At 43.2% G+C, this 26,335-nt stretch overlaps 1 protein-coding gene across 2 annotated transcripts in view; it reads right to left on the bottom strand.

Moving 5' to 3' along the window:
- Nucleotides 1-1,959: 1,959 nt before the first annotated feature.
- LOC115137033 (RNA-binding protein Nova-1-like) overlaps nucleotides 1,960-26,335 on the bottom strand; it is a 54,829-nt gene continuing 30,453 nt past the window's right edge. For both annotated transcript variants that reach the window (XM_029673029.2, XM_029673028.2), the window contains 2 exons: nucleotides 22,520-22,686; nucleotides 1,960-10,990 (listed from right to left, as the gene is read on the bottom strand). In XM_029673029.2, the coding sequence (XP_029528889.1) occupies nucleotides 9,962-10,990; nucleotides 22,520-22,686 (1,196 nt within the window). In that variant the 3' untranslated portion in view covers nucleotides 1,960-9,961. The remainder of the gene's footprint in view (nucleotides 10,991-22,519; nucleotides 22,687-26,335) is intronic.

Genomic DNA, 26,335 nt, shown 5'->3' with positions numbered 1-26,335 from the left:
GTGTGTGCAGTAAACCATAAATTCTGCTTCATTCTGAACCTTGGAGGTACTTCTTTAGAATATGGAAGGTTTGCGAGACAGGTTTGGTTTTCAGACCATCCTGTGAATATTGATATGCCTGGAGACTCTGCTGTGCTGCAGGTCAATAAAACAATAGCCAATGCATGGAGAGGTCTAAGCCCATTAGCCAGAAGTTGCTTGGATCTGCCTAAATCCGCCGGTCCGGATAGGTTGGTTGTGGAGACATGGTGAATGTGGGGGTGGTGTTTTCTAGTTGGATGAACTGGTTGGTGCACAGTGATAGTGGGAGGATGAGAATGTCAAAGAGCAACATCTTGATTGTGTCACTTCTAATGTGTTGGGTGTACTGGATGAGGTGAGAGGAGTCCCAACCCTTCCGATTGTTTCATAACCTCTGATTGCTATGCTGCAACCCTCCTGATTTCCTGATGCCCGTTCAGCAAAAACATGGGCATGTCCAACATTGTCCTTCATGTCCTCCTTATATACCTAAATCCTCTTGAAATATACTTTCTGCCTGGGGTAAACGTGTGTTTGTGAAACACCACAATATCAGGTGCACATTGTATTACATGAGTAGGGGTGTTTAACTTACCTCTTTTGGAGTTTGATTATATTAATAACTGTATTCGGTCCAATATCAACTGATTTCCAAGCACCTCTTTGAGTATTAACATGGTAAACCAATGTGTGGGCCTTGATGAATTAATTAGTAAGACTAATGTCTACCTGACAATTAGCTTCAATGGTTTATTTGACCCATTATTACCATGTACAAATGAACAAAACCTTTACAACATTTTGGCATTCATTGGTCCAAAACCTCTCCTCATGGTGACATTAACACGGACACCAACGTTTGTTTTATTATTAGCGTCTAAATGTTGCACGAATTTGACAATGTACCATCCATTCTGACAGTTCCAAAAAATATATTTTCATTGCAAAAAAATAGTACCATGCAATGACTCATAATTACATTAACTCATGTCACAGAAATTGTGGTTGAAATGTCATCATTTAGCAATACGGAATTAGTTTTTGTCCTACACATTCTTTTTCAACAGCGTTGGTCTCATTTAGGTTGTAAACAATACAGTATGTGCACGCTCCTCTAAGTAGGTGCACATCATCCCTCAGAATAATTGCTAAGCAACCATTACATGAACATGGAAATCATCGTCGTCTTTGGGCTCCATAGAAATCATTAGGGCAGAATAAAGTGGGACAACCGCAGAATGCGGGATATAAAGGTAGATCAAGGAGACACCCTGAGCATCACTATTTCTCTCTATCCTCTTGTTTTGAGACAAATCGTTTTCTGATGGGCCTGGCCCCGGCAGCTAGAGAGGATGGTTGAGTATCATGTGGGAAGCAGGTTGACTGGCAACGCGCTCCTTTTGGAAACATGGAAGAGACATGTTAATGTGGATCTGGTCGAGTAGTATGTTATCGATGGAGAACATCACATGGTGATGACGTGTGGTAAGGGATGACTCAGGGATAGGGTAGTGGTGGAGAGTGGTTGGGTGGGAGGGTTATGAACGATAGAGTCGGCTCAGGTCACATGATGAAGTTCCAGCTATAACGTCAGGGGATTCCATTGGTGAATGGAAGCCCTCCAGGTTTTAGCTTTGGTGGACATTGGACAGAACACCCACCCACCAAGGCTGAGCTAGCAGCCTTTCCATTCACTCACTCACTCACTCACTCACTCACTCACTCACTCACTCACCCACTCACTCACTCACCACACACACACACACACACACACACACACACACACACACACACACACACACACACACACACACGTCGCTCATACCATATGGCCCCGCCCCCAGACCGAGCACATGGTTTCAGGCACAAACTTGCAATGTGTTACTTGGATGAGACTGAGTGTAGTGGGAGGTGAAGAATAAGACAACAGAAGACAGGTGATGCTAAAATGAACATTTATAATGACTGTTGTTGCTGTCGGAAAAGAATAATCCTTAAAAAAAGATGAAATATATATTAGCACTAGATTGCCGACTTCACTGGTAATCCACAAGTCAATAAACACAACTCACTACTTTTTTTTCCTTTTTTTTTTTACAAACACAATGCTACAATTACATTAAATATTCAATACTCTTTAAGTCAGTTAATGAATGGTGTTAAAAGCAACCACTAAAATGCTAAAAAAACAAAACAATAATTCACCTTTCCAGTCATTCCCTTTTTCTTGTTGTCTTGTAATTTATTAATAGTATATTATAGGTTGAAAATAAATAGCTCATGAAGTGTTATCAGAAAATGAGGCTGGCAGCATAAAACTTTGTGAGTGGAGCCCAAAGCTAAGCAATGATATGGTCAGTCCAGTCTAGCTGTGTCAAATGAATACTTTCAGTCAGTTTAACTCTACTAAACTCACTGAGAGAGATATGTCTCAGTTGGCACTACGGGCACCTTTGTCATGTTGGCATTTACATTCACCAACGCCCACCTACAATATGCCTAATTAACATAATCCTAGTTCTAAACTATATCACTTCTATCATGTAAACCGCAGTAACTCTATTGCACTAAAGAGGCCTCAACTTCCTTTTTGTGGTTTGGGAGCGACACATTTTTTCCCCCCCCTAGTCTTGTGTGTCCCACATTTAGTGTAAGGTGCTGAGTCCAGCAAGTTCTCCACATTGATATCTTCTTACACTACAAAGCATTACAATAACTACGACTCACTCTTAAGCGGAACAAAACCACCAACGAATACAACTACGGTAGCAAATGTAAACAATTCTATCAGCTCCAGAACTGAATGATCTTTTACGTTTTTTATATCATTTTATCTAAGTGGAGCGATAAACAACAAGAAATACAGCAGGTCACACCAATGTCAAGACCACAAGCTACTGTAGCAGAACAAACGAGTAGATGTATGAGGTGCACCTTTCTTTTCCTCTTTCCACGAAGTGGATTTTATGCTGCCGGCCCCATTCTGTTGAACACGCCTCTCTTTACAGCTCAACAAAATCTGACAAAAATATTTACAATGAGAGAAAAATGAAATAGTGGAGAAACAGTTTTTTTGTGTGTTTTTTTTTTGTCTGTATTTCTTTTGTGGATGATTTTTCATTCTTTATCTCGGTGAATTGCCCCACTGATAAGAAACAAACAAAAAAAATCAAATAATTTCAACTAGAATTGCACAGTCTCAAATAGGTTTGGTGATGGAATGGAGATTTAAGTCCAAACAGTTTGATGAACATAGAAGGGGAGGAAGAAGGTCAATAAAGTTCATGAGGGGTGAAAAGTTCAAAGTTCAGAAGACAGAGGATGGCTGCGCAGCTGACGATTACACTCCTCACACCATTCTGAGTGTGGTTAAATGTTAAAAGAAAAAAAATTGTCATTAGAAATGGATTTTTTTTTTTTTTTTTCCCATCGAAAATCAAATGGAGAGACTTGGGGGGTGAGGAGAGTGACAAGTGCCCCCAACACTATGGCACACAATCAATGATGTCCTGGAGGTTGAAGAGATGATAGAGAATTAGGAAAAGCAGTTTATGAGAGGTAGCCAGCCTTTACCGGGTTAATCCAGGTCTGCTTTTAGCTCAGGGGTTTTTTGATCTGTTTCTTTTGGGTAATGTTGAGGCGTCATGACTGACATCATGTTATGGAGGAACATGCTGGCTTCATGGGTGCGTCCAATGGATGTCCAACATACAAGAAAACTCAAAAAAGTTTGGAATGGTACTGTTTTTGTTTGGCACTCGGGAGAAACTCGAGGAGGAGGTGGGGGGGGGGGGGTTGGTGGTGTGGCGGGATCGGAGCAGAAGTGTGGGGGAGTGGTTGGAAAAGGAGGGGCAGTGAAAGTGCAAAAAGGAGAAAAGGGGGAGTAAACAGGGTACACATGAATGGCATTTTGTTATAATTGGTCTAGGTTAGAGAGCATAGTACAAATAAAAAACAGGAAAACAATAAAGAGGAACTGAACAGTGATATGACAAATGCAGTTTAAAATTGCTGGTGCTTCGATGGGGTACAAGCTCAAGAGTGGGACCCTGGGTTCCGTGAATGTCTGGCTACGGGTGGTGGGTGCGGGTGAGAGCGAGGAGGGCGGGGGTTGGGGCATTGTGAGGTTTTGGAGTTGAGCACTAGTAGCCACACACCCACTGAAAATAAATGATGTCACCTGTAGCAGGTGAACCATACGTTTGCATTCCTCTGCACATCACAAAACAGATCTGTTCACCCAGCGACATGGAGACGACACCATGATGCTGACCTACTGCAGACACACAGACACGAGAGCCAGACAATAGCACATGCACAGCAAGGTACTACTCTATTGCACAAACCCCCATCTCAGCTTACTCTACAGAGCTATACAGCTATACATGCTGACATTCTATTGCAACTGAGGCATCGCTAGGAACAGGGATGTCAATTTGGTTATAGTTTAAACTGAGTGTCCCTTTTTGACACTAATCTAGATCATTGAACGCTTGAGAAATATACAAAAGGCAAGATCCTGTGTTAAATGAGGAAAAGCTATGTTTTCTTGTGGCTGACCAGCTTTTGTTATTTACAATCCCTTTTTGAGCATGCCGACACCACTCAGTTGTCTAATGGTGATACTGAATGACAGTTGGGAAATGGACAACATGGGGAATATTGGCAATATTTGTCCTTTTCTCTCTCTCCCTATAACCTTTTGTTGTAGAAAGTGTAATCATGTAATGAGACCAAATTCACCGAATAGAGAGTAAAACACACCATGTCCCAAATTCTGGAGAGAGACCCGGGGGATTGAGAAATACAAAAGCCGAGCAGCAACAGAGCGTGAAAAAACATGGTGCCTACACACAGCCTAGCTTGATACTTCAAAATACTGTTTCCTTTCAGGAGATGGGGGTTTAAATGAGAACTCTGTCTAAATGAGAAATATAAAGTGCATATTTACATCAAGACAAGAGATCAAGCTCAGAGGGAGCCGGAAGGGTAAACAGATGGTTAGAATGACACTAGGGCCAGATCTGGCCTTACCTGATGTTAGTTATTCACACAAAACACATGGACACTCAAGCCCTGAAGTCATGATCGAAGAGTGATATGCAAACTTATGCAGAGGTGAGTACATTCATGGACAATATCTCGGTATCTATGGTAAAAAGCATAAAATGTGATCCGGAATTAAATAATGCAGTTTTAGTAAAAGAAGCACAACCAACAAAAAAAAAAACCCCGAATTGTTTCATGTTTGATCAAAAGTTTGTTCCTATCTCTCTAAGAATGTTTAGATGCCTAGACAATGTTCTCACAAAATACTCATCCAGTCATACAATCTAATTACACTGTGGCCTTGCTCTACTGGATGATGTCCCTGCATGTGTTTAGTGAAAACAAGACACGTTTGAAAATGTGTCAAGGAAAATTAAATTGCTTTACCATTGTTGGCATGCAAAGATTTGTCTTCAAAATGAACAAAACACACCGCCTAATTTTTTTTTGTACAATTTTTGTTTCTTACATTTTTTTTGTCCACGTTTCACTTTGATATCATGCAATATAGACGTGCAAAAAAAGATAACATCTATCTCCACAAAATACATTTTCAGAACTATAAAAGGCTGTATTAAGAATGTTAATATCATGTGTATCATTAACCATGCTAATCTATCTATACGTTGATTCTTCTGGCCCAGGAGTCTAAGTACTGTAGAATTCAAGGAAATTTGGATTACTGGCTAACAAGATGGCTCCCTTCCTTCACAATCCCTTATTTTATGTCACATAGTAGTAAAGAGGGCATTAAAAGGTTTAACTAAAAAGCTTATTTTTTATTTTTTTTATTGATTTTACTCACACACAAAAAAGTATCTTGTACCATTCCCTTCTATTTACAATTATAAATATGGTTCGTTTGGCACTTTTCACATTATTTTTCTTATAAAAGTAAGATTCCTTTCATGTAATGTTTTTTTAAATCACGCGCATTTCCCGTTTCAGTCTTTAAAGATCTATTTTGGCACAGGTTTATTTGTTGAGTTTGTTTTTACAGTAATTATTATCTTATCAGCATGTATAGCATTTAGTACACCTCTGGGAACTACAACATCCTGCTAAATGACCAATCAGATATGTTTTAACTTTATTTTTAGTACATCACTTATTAAATAGCAGCAATTTCACAAATTAAAAAAGTTGTAATTAGGTAAATCTATTTAACATCGAGGTAAATCCAAAGCTTTGACAACAGACAGAATAAAAAGACAATACAAGGACAACATGCTACTACGTATATTGCTTCCAGTACTCATCACATTTTATCTACATCCCCTAAATTACAAACCAAACAAAAATGGACGCCCTAAAACCCCATCATCATGGGGTAATTTTGTTGAATTCGATAAAAAAGATAACAAAGCCATCCTTTGACGAACTTTGTTGGCACCTTCTCGTGATCTCCAACGACAGGTATTTGATATTGTTCTATTTGATATCGTTCACATTGATTTGTCACAGTTTTAGTATCGCTTATATCCAGTAATCTCTGTCATTTCTTCATGACTTCAACAAGCAGTATTTCCCTTATTCTACTCGCAATCTATGTGAATGTGTTTATGAATGTACTGTATGTATCTGCCCATGCATTCCAAATGTAGCAAAGTGCTTTCACTCCTGTCAATAACATAAAATATAAAATATGGTTTCAAGCCACTGGCCATTGGATTGACAGAATTAAGTCAGCTGGTATCTTTCTCTCTTAGTTGCCTGGTTGCAGGTTCTCTTTCCTACTTCCACTGTCACCTACTAATTTGTTCTCACTGCTGCTGGCAAAATGGTCACTAACTAGTCTCTCATGCTCAGCTCTACAATCAAGGGGACGCTGTCCTCTCTACCCTCAAAGCACTAGGAGACTCAGAGAGTCATTGTTTTGGAGTAGTTGTGGTCTGGAAGGGCAAGCAGACATGCATCGCAACACCAGACACTATCACCCATGGAGAGATGTGAGAGGGGGGGCTCTGGGTTGATGTGTAAGAATGGGGTGCACGGCGGTACAAGGGTTGGGGGGGTGAGGAAAGTGGATGGTATTAGATGGGAATAAAGAAGACTCCTTACCAATCTGTCGAGATACGCGCTTCACTGTCGCTCCAATAGACAATAGAGAAAACGTTCCAATGGCGAATACTAGTGAGAGCCCACCATTGGATAGATTGCCTTTACATTACAGTGTCTAAATGTCCAATTGGGGAGATAGGTTCCCTTACCAGACCACGTTAGATTGTTTAGGGTCGAGCAAAATGTGCCCCCCCTCCTCCTTTGGCATTTTAGAAGTCATCACATTTTAGGTTAGCCGGCCATTTTCAGTTGGCTAACAGAATATATCAATTTCAACTGTTTGTGAAAACAGCAAATATAAAAAGGGAAGTCGGACGATTAGAGCAACCCTGTCAAAATTGGGATAAAACTCCACATACCTCCAACTATTGTTGTCTTTGAATAGCAAAAGCTGAACATGCACACTTGCCACCCCCCCCCCCCCCCCCAATCCCATCCTATAATTAGAGACTGTTTCTACAACCACATGACTTTCATTGCCAAACTGAGTCAAAGCGCATCCAAAGCCTCAACCCAGGATCCCGGTTTCAACGTGGTGTTTAGGAACATGAATACTCTTTCCTCGTCTTGCATATCTAACTGAGAACTGATACTGTATTGCAAATAGAGTTCTGTTCATGAGATATGATTAGTCGCCTGGTATTCCATGTGCGTACATTTCCCTGACATAATAACGCACACGCCTGTGACAAAGCTCCCCTACAGAACACAACCCTGACCTCATGGGCAGAGAAAACGATCCCCACACTTCACAGTGCATTAAGATCAACTTCAGTGTACTCTGATTGCAAAAACAAAACAAAAACAAGAGAAAAACAAACAAAATCATAGCAGCTTATAGGTTAGTGGGCAGTATCCATTGCATGGAACGTGTAGTGGGAGGTCCCTGCAGTTTGCCAAAAGCAGAATAACCCACAACCATTAGACTTAACTGTCGTTAACGCCCAACAGACCGTAGCACGTTACCTTCCCCCCATTCATTGTGGACAGTTGAACACTGCTTGATAAGAGCAAGTATTAGGGGAAAACAACTTCTAAATATGCACTGTGTTCAATACCTCTGCTCGCCACAAGACAAGGCCTGGCAAACTGCATGGACCCTAGTGAGATCAACTTTCTCATCTTCAGTGTTTGTATTTCTCAGTAGTATGTACGTATCCTGGCGGGGCCACCACCTCTAGGTTCTAAGTGCCCCTGTTCCTGGTCTCTCGCCTGGCCTGTCTAGACAGAGTGTTGTTAAGAGTGCCACAGGCAGAAGAGCAGCGCTCGCTGGATATCTCAGTGGAGACGCCTATGGCCCTACAGTCCCAACAACACTTTGGCTTTTCACAATATTGAGGGATGCAGGCTAAAGCGGAGGGAGAGACTTCTGAGCTCAGACAACATTGAAACAACTTTGGGTTGGCGTTTTTAGAGCGCTTCGGCCCCTACCAGAATGTGAACGGTGCTCTTGGGCCCGTTGTGCAAGTGGCATTTTCATTTTGACGCTATCTATGTATATACTGTAGAGACTAGTCTGCTTGATTTCACCGTAATCTGCCATGTAGATATGTTATAATCCCTTTATAGCACTGAAATGGCATCATGTGTGTGTGTGTGTGTGTGTGTTTTAAATTGAATATTTACTGTCTTGCTCTTTGCTGGATATCAAAGTTGACCCTTACTCTTCATCATCACTGCAGTGGTGCTTATGCTCCATTTCTTACTGGACTTAAATAAGACATACTGTATATTACACTATGTGACATGTTATTAAATCCACTTAAATGAAACAAATCAAATCAAAAATAATCTTTTACATTCATGTCAACCTGAATTTACAGATAAAAAATAAAAAAAAAAAAGACCTAATGTTATGGGCGAAATCATATTCATAAATAATGACGATGATATCGATAATAATCATAATAATAATAATCATAATATCAGACTGCAAACCGTGTTGAGAAAAATGCCCCGATCTCTATATGTACTCTTGCGCTACGCTAGAATTCTGACCCAATGAGATGCACCATGCGTCTCTGCCTTCGTCCTACATACGAAACACAAGCATCCCGGATATATAAATATGGAGCGTGGCATAGCATGCATCTGGTTAAATCAGAACCTAAGGCGCGAGGCTATAGGGGTACGAGGATAATCCATGTGTGGAAGCCTTGGGCACATCTCTCCCCCTCCTTTGCTCAAAACAGAGTGGGGGTGGCTGGGAGAGGGGCGAGGGATCGGGGCATGGAGGGGTATGTCATCAACTACAGGGATTTTCCTTAGATCTCTAACCAAGCACTGGTTTGCAGTCTTATCAGACCCTTGTAGGGGGAGGGCGAAAAGTGGGGGGCAGGGTAAGGGGAAAATTGAAATTGAAGGCAAATCTGAAGAAAAACATCAGTGAGCTACACAGGAATGGGGGTGGGGGTGGGGAAGGGGCTGATTCCATGGGGGTCGGCCCCCAGTACCCCCACCGCCCCCCTTCTCCAAACTGCAGCGCGGCAGCATGCCAGTTTAAAATCGCATTCACCACTGTCCGGAGAATACACAAACAAACAGAAAACAAATGAACTAGAAAACAAAACAAACAAAAAATCCCGAAACATCAAGACTTAAGTAATAAAACCGTATTTACATTTTACACCTTATTTTCCTTTGTTTTCCGCGGTACACTTTCTCCTCTCTCCCCGAGCAAATTTTTGCGTCGCATCATTTTTTGAATACTGAAACACCAAAAAACGGGTGGACGATTCCTTCCAACATTCTTGCTCTCCTCTCCCTTTCTCTCTCCCTTTGCATTCCTCCCCAAGCCCCCACTCGTTTTCTTCCTTTCCATTCTCATTTTCTAGCCCACCTTCTGTGGGTTGGTGGCGCGCACACCCTGCTCATACGTGATCCGTTGGCTGATCAGATACTGAGCTGCCTGCGTTGACGCCGGAGAGCCGGTTATGGTAACTTTACGGTTCCGGGTGCCGGGAATGAACTCTCCCTTTTTGGAGATCTGGATCCGGGCTCCAGTCAGCTCCTGGTACTCCACTAGCGTTTTCCCTCCTTTCCCCAAGATGGCTCCTACCAGGTTTTCGGGAACAGCGATCTCCACCACGTCCTTGGCCCCCTCCTGCATCTGCTTCTCAGTGGCCATCAGGGATTGTGCCATCAGCGGGGACGAGGCGCTCAGGTAGCCGTTGGTGGCCCCAGTGGCCGCGGCCAACGAGCCCAGGGTGAAACCTCCCAGGGAGGCGGCCTGGTGGCTTGCGCTGGTGGAGGCATCGCTGGCGTAGGACGCCAGGAGGTTAGCAGCGGCAGCCGCAGCGGGGTTAGCGCTAGCCGCTACGGCGGCCAGGACTCCTGAGGCTGCGGCGGGGTTGAGCCCCAGGCCCAGGGAGTTGGTGTTGTAGCCGTAGCTGGCTAACGTGTTGAGGGCCGAGGTGATGGTCAAGAGGTCGTTGCCTGAGAAGCTGGGACCCATGGTGGTGGGGAAGCCGCCCATACTCTGCATGGTGGCCTGACCCAGGAGGCTGGAGGCTGTGGCAGCGGCGGCAGCAGCAGCAGCGGGGTTCACCTCGGCCGAGTTGGCGTAGGGGGAGCCGGTGGGGTTGGAGTTGGCCACAGGGCCAGAGATGTTGGAGTAGCTGATGTTGAGGCAGCTGCTGCTCTGGGGGTCCTCTTGGATCTTCTGAACGATGATCTCCACGGCTTTACGGTTCTGCTCGGGCTCTCCGCTAATGGTGACCACGCGCTCCTGCAGGTTGATGCCCTCTGGTTTTTGGGAGAGCTGCACCCAGGCGCCCGACTGCTCCATGACGGCCTTGACTGTGGCTCCACCTTTACCAATGATCAGACCTGCTGTGCTGTTTGGTACTATCAGCTTGGCCTGGGGAGAGGAGCAGAGAGAGAGAGGACATAGAGATGGTTACCGCACTGCTTTAACATTGTATCTCCACATGACAGAAGTGTGATATCAATTGAATGCAGGAAGGGACTGGGCGAGGGAATGGAAGAAAAGAGATAACCAAGATAAGAACTTGAAATAGCCCGGAACAATGGAGAAGGACGTAAGATAACCAACAAATAGTGAAAATAGGGAATATATGTTAGAAATAACTGACAGACAGAGAAAAAGAGTGAATCGAGCTTGAAATAGAGGGGGCTAGTTAAAAGGGGGAAAAAGCACAAAGGGGGGATACACTCAAGATATTTTCTTTATGGCGTAGCATAGGGGAAAAATAAGAGTGAGTTGTTTTTACTCCTTCGACCAAACATTATAACATTGACAGAGAGAGTAGTTTCTGGAAAGAAAGGGAGAGAGAAAGAGTGTATTTTGTCTCTTTGTTTCCGAGCTGTGAATCGGTGGTTATAAAGAGGCTCCTGGTGAAAAGCATCTACTCCCAGGGGTCAGTGTTACCATGGAAACACAGCTCCAGCATTCAAGGGGTACTGAAAGGGAGTCGAAGCGATGCGTAGCAACTAGACCCCCCCCCCCCCACACACACCAAATTCACACAAGCGTGCACGCACACATACACACTAAACAATTCTCCATACAACTATGTGTATACTATGTACTGTATTAACAGTATACATTCTCACATAAACACCCATATTGAAACATATTCACGCATTCACTGTCCTTTGTCTTACAACTTTAGAGAAAAGCTGCCAGCTGGGCAGAGAGTAAGGAGGGGGGGGGATGCTTTTTTCTTAATAAGTACAGTACTTGATATGTACTTGATAAGGACCACAAATTATTTATGATCGTTAAATGTACTGTAGTCGTATTTTGAACGAGGGTAGATTTGCACCAAAGCAAGTCACACAATGTTCTGAGTAAACCTACTCGGTAAGGATGATACATGAGAGGAGTTTCTGTTCTGAAGTCTCACAGGTTACCTACAATATGTCCTTATCATACAACGTGGAAACGGTTACAAAACTATTCTTTCAATATATTTGACAAAAATGGCAAAAGAAAAGCAAGTGAGTGTTGGTTGGTTGGAGGACAAGGCAAAGAAAGGAAGGAACAAAGAGAGAGATGTTGTGTGTGTGTGTGTGTGTGTACAGGGGAAGTATGGGGCTAGTAATTGGCATGGACTCCATGTTTCTCCTTTTGTGTGGCTGGATTTGATCTTTACATGTTCTCAATGTTTGCTGCAGTCCTCCATCCATAAACATTTCTTTACAGAGGCTCTGCTGTAACCTTGATTCTGTAGCCTTGCTGGCTGTGGTACATTGCAGTGAATTTACATAGAAATGGGAAATTAAGAGAAGGCAGGGACAGAGGGAGATCAAGACTTGACATCAAACTATTAAACATCAAATATTATTCTGTGTTTGTAGTCAAATATTTTATTCACATATTTATTTGTGACAGCAATGAAGATTCACCATGCATTGGAATTGAGGGATTATTTTTGGTTAATTTTTTTGGGGTTAAATAAAAAAAACACATTGATCGGTCCCCATATGGATAAGTGCCATCTAAATTGGTCTTGGCTCATCCAGTTTCTCACAACCAATTTTTCACAACATTCCCCCTAATTTTCATACAAACGTGTGTGGTTCAGTGTTGAGGCAAAAACGTTTCCCTCTTTTTCGTTCAAAGCCCACATTAGAGACGCGGCTCAAAACAACTGAGGGAGCGAGAGAACGAGGAAAGACTCTCCTAAGAATCCTTTTCATCTTCTACATTGCACATATACATGCACACACACACACACGCACACACACACAGATTTTGCATGTTGTTGGATTGGACGTGTAATGATTCAGATGGGACTTGCCTCCTTAAGATTAGAAGAAGCAGTGGAATAAATAGCTGAATAGTGCGATGTATAAAACCCATTACTGCTAATGATGAGTCTCAAGGACCACATTCAGCTCTTCAATATTTGATAGATATTCAAACTTGTATTTGACTTTCTCTCATAAATCCTTTACCCCACATGCACTGTTTCTAAAGCATTCTTTTTTTTCTTCTCTTGGTCGCCGTCGAGTTCCCCTCGCCATGTCATGGGCGGCCATTTTAATCTAAAATAATCGTCCTCATCCCCGAGAGTTATAGCTGACTTTCATTTTTTTTTTTTTACAAAGGCAAGAACATTTGGCCTGTGCGTCGGAGCAAGCTGCTGATTAAAATGTAGGCTCTTTAGCGTGGGGTAAGAATAGAGCAACGTCGACAGATACGTCGAGCTAATTCTGCTGAATGTGTGTCTAATGTTCAGGCAGACTGACAATGAAGCCTCCTTCCTCTTCGTTCAAAGACAGAGAGCTAGACAGAGAGAGAGAGAGAGAGAGAGAGAGAGAGAGCGCGAAAGAGAGAGGGGGGGAGTTGTGAAGGAGGAGATTGGGAGGATAGCGGGAGGAGTGAGAGAGAAAGCGAAGATGAGAGAGACCTGCTGCCGTTTCATCAGCCGTGGCTAGTCATTCATTATGTACTGTGTGTGTATGTGTGTGTGTGTGGGGGGGGGGGGCTGCGCTGATGGGGAGCAGGGATAATAGGGATGGGGTGTGCTGAGGCATGGAAATATCTCAGAACCAGCTTTTGGAGATAACATGAAAACAAAACAAACATACCCCAAAAGTTAACAAGGCCAACAGCAATCAAAGAGATAAAACAGCGTCATTTGCTCGGCTGCCGCCGTCTCCGTCATAGAAACCGCTTCTTTTTCAGTTCCAGGTTTCCATCACGCCCATAGCTTGACAGAATGTATTGCTGTAGCAGTACTACACGCCCACTGTTCATCACCCCCTCTCCTGGTTTCTCGCACCATGCTCAGGGATACTGAGAGGCTCAGCTCATGTCTTCTCTATGTCACGGGCTAAGGCTCACCCTAAACCTCCCACAGCACTGTTCAGCAAGGAGCCCGAAGGGCGTTATTGTCTGTGGACGCCAGAACCCCACCCCACCCTTCTCTACCCTCCCCAGCCCCCGGTTACGTACGTGTGGGGACACGGAGCAACTGTTGCCCTCTGTTCCCTCTGTCCAGCCCATGGATGTGGTGTGATCCGTAAGCAGGGGGCTGTTTGTACTTTGAAGTCTTAAGCACTAGACTTTAGGTTAATCGCCTGTCTCCTGATCCCCGGGCTTAGCCGCTCCTCTCTGCCTCGTCTACCTTTCAGTGTGTGGCTCTCTCTCCGAGGCTGGGGGGAAAGAACCCTGGTTAAAAATAACACAGAAGCATCACACTGCAGCCGACCAGCCACTCCGCTCCAAAGGTTGACAAGAAGGGTCCCGAGTGATGGACCTTCGTCCGCCCGCCGCGCACGCACAATCCAAATCAAATGATGAAATGAAAGAAGAATGCGTGCCTAGAACGAGCGCTGTGGCACGCACTCTGGGCCGCTAGCCTGGTGTAACAATTGTCATTTTTCTTGAAATATATATATATATTTGTGGCCGTAAGGATTAACTCTGGTGGTCATCTCAACCCCTCCCTTTCTCAGTAATGTTAATCTGCTCATTCTCCCTCTATTTCACTGCCTATCACACTAAGAAATCTGTATTTAGACACGCTAGTGATATGAAGGGAGTGTGTGACTTTTCTTTCTTTCTGATGCTATGGCCAAACACAGTAGGGTGGAACTGACATCTAAACAGAGAGATACAGTATGTGAGGGGAGGACTTAAAGTGGAACTCACAGTGTTTTAACTACTTTGCAGACATGAAACAGACAAACATAACATTAGTCAAAAATATCAAATTCACAGTTTATGCTTCAAACCAACTGTATAAGAGGTTGAGAGAATAGATGGATGCAGTTCAATGCATGATTAATATAATTCACCAATACATTTCTTGGTAAGCCAAAGAATATTGCTATTCAGGCTGTAAATTACAGCTGGCCTGAAACATTGTTTGCTGCCTTCACCCATTCGGGATTCACTGTTTCAGTTTCAATGAATCAATATTTTGAACAAATACAAATGACTGTAACTAAGTCTGGGAATGTCAATACAACCAAAACTAGCAAGGGCAATGATCACACGTCAGTCATAAAGTAGCTAATGGGCTAGCGCACATGTGTCAAGGCCCGATACACAAGCGAGTATAAATCAGTCAACAGTTGAGTCATCAACTAAGTACAGCTTGATGCGCTCGCATCGGTGAATTCAAATTGCGCTGTTTTCGCGGGTCCCGTTTACAGCGCGCCGCCGAGGGAAAGTGTGCAGACACACGTCACAGTCCTAGCTAGGCTAATAAAAATGTAGCAGTCAGGCTTCGGTTTTTAAAGCTTGACAATTAATAACCAAAAACCCACGCAAAGGGGAACAATGTAAGCCAATAACTGCAACATTTGAGCAGTAGCCTAGGCTGGCTACTCAAACTACATTGCATTTCGAGTGTAACATACAGCTAGCTATCAACCACAATGGTGATCCATGCATTGCAACATTTTATTTTTTTAAACACGTTACAGTACATATTTAAATGTTACAATGACCTACAGCTATGTTTTGTTGTTTGGAGTTATTAAACACTTTTTGATGAGGGTCACAGCTGATTATGCACATCTGCAAGCATAGCAGCAAAGGCTGGACAAATAGTATGTATCTCTTTTGTTTAAAAATGTTAAAATGCTATACACAGCATCCTATGTCGAGTAAGTGGGCATGATAAAGGGCCACATCTTCTCAAGTTAAACAATGACCGGCGAATTTGTTGTATTTTTTTCAATATGGCCCGTGAGACTAACGTTAACTAGCTAGCAAACCGATGGGAGGAGTGTGGTGAGCGACCAACTTTTTCCCATTTATATAGTTTACGGTGGCTACAACTAAAGATTCAGATGTCATTTGGTTAGCTAGCAAAGAAATGTCAATGCTGACCTGAACGACTGTTATCCACAGTTAGCATATCTCTTAGTTGTCAATCAAATGTATTTGGCATCAATCAAATAGGCAGGCAGGCAGGAAAGTTCCCATTCATGCATTGGCAACCAAGCTGCAGGAGGAGGAGCAGGCCAGTAATCCCCATCCTTTATCAGAGCAATTTTGATGATCAACTAGCAGAAAAAGTTTTAGAGAGTTTATCTAATGTTCCCTCATTAGATTTTTAAGCTAATCTCGCTCTGGTTAGCATTAGTTATTGATATTGTTGTTGTTAATGTGGATAAGCAACTGAGGGAGAGATAGATGTAGCCTTTCATCGTTGTTTGATCAATAGGACTGTGAAGTTCGCAAATGTAAGAGGACTCCCTTGGGTATTTGCAGAAATCCATTCAAGTCTATTTTGTGGCTTTTGGTGAATGTGTTCTAATGATCTAAAGTCACACTGTGGCTACTGCCTGTAAACACACAGTTCAGTTCAAAGTGAATGATGGCAGACCCGTGTGGCAAATTGTTTATTTTCATTATAGGCCTACTGTAGCTCAAATTGGCTATGGCGCACCGGTCTGCGTAGACTCCGGTCCTGAACAAGACAGATGTTTTTTGGAGGGTTTATTTTTAGTGCAGTGTCTATTAATTGTCCAAACGCACGGCCGCATTCCCACTCTATAGTGCTATAGAATTTTCACAAGTGCCTTACTATACGCCATTCCCAAACATTCTATGAATTTACGAAACTGTGAAAATGACCACATCCAAGTGATCGCTTGTCAGAAAATGTTTTTTTTTTAAAGTGTCATATTCTCCCAGGGGGTATATAGTAACTGCCCCTGAACAAGGCAGTTAACCCACTGCTCCCTGGTAGGCCTTCATTGTAAATAGGAATTTGTTCTTAACTTACTTGCCTAGTTATATAAAGATTAAATTAAAAAATATGAACAGATTCTAATAAGATTTCATGTTGCTAAAATACCGTCAGTTCCATTTTAACTGTATTAAAAAAGCAGTGCATTCCATATGGATTGTGATCTAAAATAGGATCTTAAATGTTTTGGGTCAGTATATTCACATATACCATAATGTATAGTACATGAACATATGCACGTGTGTTGCAAACACACACAAGCTCACACGCACACACACGCCCATACACACATATAACAGCAACTTTGCTCAGAGTCGTGGCTGGCTCGGATCCCAAACCTGAGTCCTAGATCATGCATTAAGTGACCTCATGAGGCCTGCCATCGAACAAGTGCTGATGAGGCCCAAAATAGCCTGTCCTTGTGGGGCTGAGGTGGGGCCACGTCCATCCGAGGAGCCTCAGTGTGCTGCTGAGCCAGGCCGCCGGGCCGCTCTGCCAGGACGTGTTCACTCACAGACCTTAACACACTGTGACAACATGGAGCGGTGAAGAGAGAGAGAGAGAGAGAGAGAGAGAGAGACAGAGAGAGAGAGAGAGGTAGAGAGAGAGAGAGAGAGAGAGAGGACTTGAGAGGAAGACATTCTCCTTCCCACTCCAATGGAAACAGGGCTGATGCTGTGTTCAGGCTTTTAGGCTTGGAAGTACCATTCAGCCTTAAGTAATACAACACCACTGTCCACTTAGCCCTCTCAAGGCTTTCATTAACAGAAGAATCCTGAGCTGCGGCAAGGCTGATAGAGAATTTTAAGTCACTAGGGAATGGCAGTGTGTTTTGAGATAGCCTGGGAAGCCCATGTCAAACACTATCCAACCAGAGGAGGCGATGGATGGCATGCTCAGAAATGTTGGCGACCACAATCTTATCGGATTGTTTTTACAGACATCCCTTGTCACAGTGGATTACAATAAATCAGGACATTGGTGTGCCGCTGGGTAGGAATTTTTCTCACGCATATTTAATAAAAGGGGACTAGTAATGAGTTGTTCTAGTATCCATGGCAACTGCTGACCTCCATCCTCCATCTTGGTCCCATTCCCGGTCCAAGCCTTGCAGACAGATATCGTACATTACATTGGGGCTACACATGTTTTTATCTTTATTTTTTATTTTTTAAAGAATTTAAAATACAAACCATACGCATTCAAACAGCATACAGATGCATGCAAACATCAATTACATCACACCTGCCCAGACCCACCTGCTCACACCCCTATCCCCAGCGCCCGCATCACTCTCCGCCACATGGCCTCAAACTGCACCATGTTGTTTCTCTCCGTCGCCCACGCACTTTCAACATTTAGTTAATAAATGAAACATTTGAACTTTCCATTCTGTTAACGATGGAGGATTGGATGATTTCCAGTTTTTAAGTATATGTTTTGGCTACACATTTAAAATACTGGACATATCACATACACACATACAAATACTACCTTAACACCAGATATGTTAGCTTTGCTTCCACAGAAGCCTGATCTAAGATTCCTCTCCACAGATACTTTAAAGCAGCAAATGGATAAACCTGTATTTCAAAAACATGAAACACTCTCCTTCAAATGACCTTTATCTCCCAGATACACACACGCATGGAAGCACGCTCACACACACATCCATACACACAGTGGCACATTTGTCCTTTCTTCCTAAGAGATTTAACCCAACATTAGCGGGTGCATATCCTTGTCAAGACAACAAATATCTTGTTGTGCCTCTCTCTACCGGCTTCCCTACGAATGGGATCGATACTTGCCGGAGAAAGTGACCTTTTCCTGAGCCAGCTGATGAACGTGAAGGTTAAAAATGGCATAAAATATTTTCTGCTGACAATCGGTCCTCCTGAGACAAGGCTGGAGAGGGAGAGGGGGCGGTTGGGGGGGGGTTGCATTGCTCTGTTTTATTTTTTTCATGCGTTACAGCAATTTTCCTGATGTCGCTTTTAATTTAGGAGACGAACGGTCAACGCTGCTTGTGCTAGGCACGGCTGTGTGGATTAGCCGGCGCTGTGTGCTGTTCCAATGAGTGCAGTTATTAGATTCAGGATGCTGGTTAATGAAATAGACTGGGCTTGGTGGTGTTGCGGAGGGAAGGGTGGGCTGAAACGGCGCAGCCACTTAAAGCAATCACTTACGTCTTTCCAATGGAGAACAACCTCTGCGTTACTACAGGGTTAGGGATAATTTTAAGAGTTGAGGTTTTACGGTTCTTTTAAGAGATGAGACGAAAGACCGATCGTTTACTGCGTAGGATCTTCTTGGTCGCTTGCTTACATGTTGATTTTCGGAACCGTTGAGAATATAAACGGTATTGTTTTTGTGACCGACCAGAATAAAATCCACATTTCAATTTGAAACTAAATCACTGAAGCACAATTCCTTGTAATTGACTTCAAAACCTCAGTTATATCAGATGATCATCACGGAAACCAGAGAATATTTTATATTATTCAGGAGTTGCTAGGGTCATGCTGTGAGGGAGGGCTCATGTTGTATGGGAAGCGATTGTTTATACTGTGCAGAGTCACTCAACTATGAAACTATTTCTGTATCACAACAAATAGCCCTCTACACACATGGTGTGCTAGTCACAACTACAATGCATTTTGGTGTCCGATGGTGGAGCATGACACATTTTTGGGAGAAATTCCAATACCATATCCCACATTTCCACTTTTCCACTCACTCACAGCTAACTCGAAGTTAACCTGACTCCTGATTTCCTTTGCATTAATGGGCTACTTCCTGTGTGGACAGGGCAATAACAGGAAGTAGGAAGCAGGTGTTCCAGCATGGGGTGAAAGGTCACAGGAAACTGCGGTTGGCCAGAGGAAATCACTGGAGGGAGGATTCTGAAAACATTTGAGACCAAAGGCAGCAGGGCACAGCGCAAAGTTGACACAACTTCACTGTCATCATGCTATTTTAGACATCACAGTCTCGCCATAGTGGGCTGTTGTTGCCTTGAAATGCCAGATCAGATCAACGTTAGCTAGCACAACAATGCTATTTAGCATTTCAGCTAAACTAGTCATGTATTAGCCTAGGTATCAGTTTGAATGTCACTCCATGTTAAGTGAGATTCAGCGTTGGTGGGTGTGAATGTGTTTTGTGCTTGCCTGTCTGTCTGTCCTGAGTGATTTGATTGAGTTAGGCGTTAGCTTTTATTTTTTTGTAAGCTGCCTGTGCTCCTGCCTGTCCTGTCTCCATTTGGCTAGTGAATATTAGCGGCTGTACCTCACAGAGAGCCAGGCTGGCAGCTGTTGCTTAACATGACTTTACATCTGATCTTACATCTCTCACTCACTCCGCTCCCTAGGGTGACCAACAACGAGACACATGCCACGACAGCCGTGCTCGTGACAACAACCACGTTGAAACAATAACCACACACACAACCAAAATAAGCCCTCAAAGCGCATATGCATTGGGCCTTTGGGTTGAGTATGGAAGTCCATTCATCAAATGAAACCAGACTATTGGGAGTTTGGAGAAGAGCTTACATTACTAATAGTCCAGCAATCGACAGGCTACACTGTCTGTCTGTAATTCAAACACAGAATCCTTCCACACACCACTCTCAAACTCATTATTATTAATAGTAAAAGAGAGGCACGGGAATTATTTCTGTCTAAAATAACTGCCCTTTATCTGATGCCATAGGAGCTGTTCTTTTTCCAGCCCTGCCATCAATCCATCGTTGGATTGATCCAAGGTCACTCCAAGTTCACTCAAAAGCTTAACGGAACGGTTCGCCCATTTTGAATGTTATTTCATTTTAGTGATGTTCTCTGAGTGATGTTCTATCAATTCCCGGGGTCATTTCATGTGCATCTTGAGCTAATTGCCGCTCAAGGAGGCAGAAATACAGCTGGTGTGACGAGTTGTGCAAAAACGTACAACATTCAAAATGAGTGCATCTTTCATTTAAATACTGGTTTGTGTATCTGCGTGCATCAGTTTTGATATGTACTGTATGTGCGTGTGTTCCTAGGAAACAGTATGTGTGTGTGTGAGAGTGTGTGTGTGTGCGTGCATGCATGCGTGCCTGTATAAAGTGTATATTATGCATAAATTCCTGACTATATCAGAACTGCAAAATGTCCACTCTGCAGTAGCTTTTTCCCCAGTGGACTATTCTTTGCCCAGCAGAGATGTGTGTAACTCGTCTGATAACTCCTACAATTACACACGTTAATAATCAGGCTGGCCGCGCGGCAGGAGAGGGAGCAGGCCGTGTTGTGTTCCACGAATTTAGGTTATGGCCTCCCGTCACTGAGTCTGCTCGGTAAGCACAGAAGGGACAACGCCATGAGGGATGAGCATGGCCGAAAACACAGCACAGATACCAGAAAAGAACTCAAGTTCTGAATTATTAATACCCAACATGTGCTCTTTGTCCTAAAGGGTAATTGAATTAACGGGACGGTAAATAGATGAGCAGGGTCAATGTTGCAGATGAAAACAATGCAGGTCCTCCCCGAATCAATAGAGTGCAATCATCAAGTGGCCAGAAGTGATAATCATTTAAAGAGATTGGGAGGAGGAATCAATGGCTTGCCTAATTGAGCCTGTTCTGTGTTGGTATGAACTGGTGGACTCTGAAAGGCCAAACAACAGAGTTCTATATGAAAAAAATACAGTGACAATTCTTCTTGTAATTTTCATTCGATGGTTCCGCTACGGTTGATTTTCCAGGAAGTGGAAACTGGAGAGGGTGATGGAAAGAGCAAATCATCTGGATTAAATGTCGCAGCACAAATGAGCTGAAAGTCTCAGCCCTGATGTGGATTTTGGAGGATGGCCTTTGCCACTTCTAACACCTCATCTATGTGTTTTAGCTGGACGACACTTATGAGCCACACTTCCTCTGCGGTGCTGGGGGAGCTTCCTTTCCAGACCCTGGCCTGTGTGATAGCCGGTGACAGGTTGAGGGTAGTGAGGCTAGCGACCCGTGGTTAATGTCACATGTGTGGCTTTAAGGGGGCCTATCTGGAAGAGCAAGAAACCCCACACCCCAGCCTCCATGTCCTGTCTGAGTGGATTATATCACAGCCGGAGGATGTCTCTTTCTGTCTGTTAACATGGAAGCCGGGAACACTCCCTTCCTGCATCGAGCCTCGTGCAGACACAAAATCAGAGCTTGGCCACAAACTCACACTGCAATGATTTATTAGATGGGGCCTTCTTCGAAAGACAAATAATAATGACTTCCACCCCTTGTTGTGAGATGGTAGCTGCCAACACACAGACAATGGAGTGAGGCTATATAGAAACTAATGACTGGGATTAGAATCATCCATTTTGGGCTGACTAGCTCAGGGGTCAACATTTTGGCTCAGCTACCGCACTGACTCTCCTCCATAATGGTTCAGTCCAGGATTGTCAGTTTGCTAAGTCACGCTCATACCTACCTACCCAACACACACCTACAACCAGACGTGCACGTGCACACGCACACGCACACAGACACTTTCATTGCCTCAGTTGGCATGAAATAGGTTACAAAAACACATGGGAAACTCCCTTTTACATTCACTATACACTCTCAGGTTGAACTCTCATTTAGTCCAGGGAGAGAAAGTAGTCTCGGTCTCAACACCAGACGGTCTTGAGAGAAAAAAGGCAGGGGTTGGGATCATGGTAATGGGCTTCACCTGTTTGATGCGGTCAGGGTTGACGGTGGTCTGTGGCTGCATTACGCTGACCGGTTCTGATTTCTGGGTGCTCTGCGGCATCTCCCGCACCTTCTCAGCGATGAAGTTATGGACTCCATTCAGAGCCTCCACTGTCCCCTGGATCAGACACACCCGCTCTGTCGTGCCTTGAGAACAGACGGAAACACATACAGAACATGACTTACTAACTTAAAGATTTTGGTAGGAGCTTTGGTTGTTGACAAATACATATAGAACATATGCAATATTTATTACTGGTAATGTACTCTCATTACCCATCAAACATCTTCAGAAAATGTCATTTTATGAGTATGTGTAGGCCTAATCAAACATAAAAAAAAAACAGAATGTGTATTTCTTTAATGTCCAGTGATTCCCTCTTTTCTCAAATTTCAAAAGTTTCACTTCTGGTCTTTCCCAAGATGGCGGCCAACATAGGAATTGTGTAATAATATTTGCCACGTCGTAAAATACAACCCTGTAATTTCTAAATACAGTCTTATGCAATGACCTAATATCGTTTTTTTTCCTATTTCAGTTTCCTGACTTCACATCTCCCATCTGTGAAAGTAATATCAGTAACGCCTGGTCAAATTCCACCAGTAAAGTCATACAGGGTCAGAAGGATGAAAACAGCCTGGTTACAGATCTGTTTTGTACTGTTTTGCCAACTCCTATTGTCATTGTCATGCCAAAAGTATCATATAGGAGATGTGTATACGTCACAAACAGATCTAGGACCAGGCTAGGATGAAAATACTCAATTGACTAGAGGCATGAAGTCCATGACTATTATACTACGGTGTGTCAGGTCATTTGAAATGTACACAGTGATGATATACCTAAATGAAGCCTGTTAGGCAGCATGAATACTACTGAGTAATTAACATCACCCAAGGTCAAAGTGCGCTTACAGTAATACAGCAGATTAAGGATCTATGTCATGCTCTATGCACTAGTCCTATATTTCTACAGTGGGGAGAACAAGTATTTGATACACTGCAGATTTGGCAGGTTTTCCTACTTACAAAGCATGTAGAGGTCTGTAATTTTTATCATAGGTACACTTCAACTGTGAGAGACGGAATGTAAAAATCCAGAAAATCACATTGTATGATTTTTAAGTAATTAATTTGCATTTTATTGCATGACATAAGTATTTGATACATCAGAAAAGCAGAACTTAATATTTGGTACAGAAACCTTTGTTTGCAATTACAGAGATCATACGTTTCCTGTAGTTCTTGACCAGGTTTGCACAAGTACAACCCCAAGAACACCATCCCAACCGTGAAGCATGGAGGTGGAAACATCATTATTTGGGGATGCTTTTCTGCAAAGGGGACAGGACGACTGCACCGTATTGAGGGGAGGATGGATGGGCCCATGTATCGCGCAATCTTGGCCAACAACCTCCTTCCCTCAGTAAGAGCATTGAAGATGGTTCGTGGCTGGGTCTTCCAGCATGACAACGACCCAAAACACACAGCCAGGGCAACTAAGGAGTGGCCCCGTAAGAAGCATCTCAACGTCCTGTAGTGGCCTAGCCAGTCTCCAGACCTAAACCCAATAGAAAATCTTTGGAGGGAGCTGAAAGTCCGTATTGCCCAGCAACAGCCCCGAAACCTGAAGGATCTGGAGAAGGTCTGTATGGAGGAGTGGGTCAAAATCCCTGCTGCAGTGTGTGCAAACCTGGTCAAGAACTACAGGAAACGTATGATCTCTGTAATTGCAAACAAAGGTTTCTGTACCAAATATTAAGTTCTGCTTTTCTGATGTATCAAATACTTATGTCATGCAATAAAATGCTAATAAATTACTTAAAAATCATACAATGTGATTTTCTGGATTTTTGTTTTAGATTCCATCTCTCACAGTTGAAGTGTACCTATGATAAAAAATTACAGACAATTACAGACAAGCTTTGTAAGTAGGAAAACCTGCAAAATCGGCTGTGTATCAAATACTTGTTCTCCCCACTGTATATATATACACACAGTGGCTGGTGAAACTATTCACCTCCTTGGCATTTTTCCTATTTTGTTGCCCTACAACCTGGAATTAAAAAAAAAAAATGGGGGGGGGGAGGTTGTATCATTTGATTTACACAACATGCTTACCACTTTGAAAATGCAAAATATTTTCAAGAACTAATATAAAAGAAATGGAAAACTTGTTAATACTTTGTAGAGCCAGCAATTACAGCTGCAAGTCTCTTGGGGTATGTCTCTATAAGCTTGGCACATCTAGCCACTGGGATTTTTGCAAGGGGGAGGAATACTTTTGCAAGGCACTGTACTAGCAACCCATCTGCTACATTCATTATCAACCATTTGGCTTCACTATTGTATGTCTACAACCATGATTAGCAGTGAGACAAATGTTTAAAATGTCCACATGGCCACATCTGTTCAGTGTTACACTGTACTGCGATCCCATGACAGGATGAAGTTGTGATTCGCAGCTGATACAACAGCCACACGTCTATGGAGTGTCTTGTTGTTCAGAGAATGGCCTACAGGACATAATGACTAGTGTTGGACAGGGAGTCTACTGAAAGACTTCATATTGCAACTAATTCAATAGTAACACGAGTCATTGACTGGTCTTGACATTGGAGTGTCTCTCAGGAGGGGAATTGGACAATAAAAGGGTTTATTTACAATGTCGACCTCTGCGTTACCAGTACTATACAGTAAGCACTTCATTTTTAGGTCCAGATTCTTTCAGCCTTGCTACAGACCTTGGTTAATTATCTTCCTCTACTGCCTTTATCAGTTGCATTGGCGCCAGGCATCCAAGACCAACACAACTTCTCTCTGTGTAAATATATTTTCACCGTACTCTCAGAACATGTGTGTTCAGACCATGAAAGGAAAGCAACCCGCCTAAAAGCCCTCATACCGTGGCAGAAACTAGGCCAATCCCAAACCGAGCCCTCTCCCTCTCTCTCCCCCTCTCCCTCTCCCTGTTTCCCTCTCTCTTCTGTTAGGGCTGGACTGACATTTGTCCTTATCGCCTCTGACCAGTTGCAGCGTCCTGCTTCCTCCTTTCCCTCCATTGTTTTCTTGGGCCAATGGGGTTGAGTTTGGCCCTACGCAGTACCAGTTGTGGCGAGCTATTAATACAGAGCAATTGAGGAATCTCAGACTGTCGTTTGGCGTAAAGAGCCTCTGTGAGTTCCTGACAGCTGGTGTCCCATGGGTAATCTGGGCCCGACCAATCAGCCAGTGGATTATTAGGGCAGAGATGGCCATTGTCTTGGCATGTTGATGTGGGTAAGAGGGGTGGGGAGGGGAGGGCAGACTGGTTATACTGCAGCAAAGGCCATCCTATCAGATCCTATCAAATTGTACCCTTTTTTGCAACTGTTTTCCTGTATTTTCAATTGTATAGGTAATTTCTATAGATATACTCTCTGCTTAAGGTTTGATATTCAGCAGCACAGTTGAACCCTACTCGTTAAATGAAGGCCTAGGAAAGTGATGACTTTTGTAATGTAGCTAAAGGGGAAATGTGTGTGTGTGTGTGTGTGTGTGTGTGTGTGTGTGTTACATGGGGTGACCCTGCAGGAGAAGTGTCACTGTTTGACAAAGCTTTTCTCTGCTATGTTGACATCTCCCACAGTGCTCACAGAGCATGCTCAGTTGGCAGTCCCATCCCTACTACTCGTGTTGGTCTGACTAACCTCTACCTGGTTACTGCTATAGTTACAGTTACTATGGCAGGGAAACCCCTGGTTTCCTCCCAATTAAAAGCACACAAGACTGCTTAAAAGTATTTAGTACTTTCTTA

The sequence above is a fragment of the Oncorhynchus nerka genome, linkage group LG11 (genome assembly GCF_034236695.1).
Source record: "Oncorhynchus nerka isolate Pitt River linkage group LG11, Oner_Uvic_2.0, whole genome shotgun sequence".
NCBI classification, from domain to species: Eukaryota; Metazoa; Chordata; class Actinopteri; order Salmoniformes; family Salmonidae; genus Oncorhynchus; species Oncorhynchus nerka.
The sequence above is the reverse complement of the archived record's forward strand: the minus strand, read 5'-3'. Positions and strand labels throughout refer to the sequence as shown.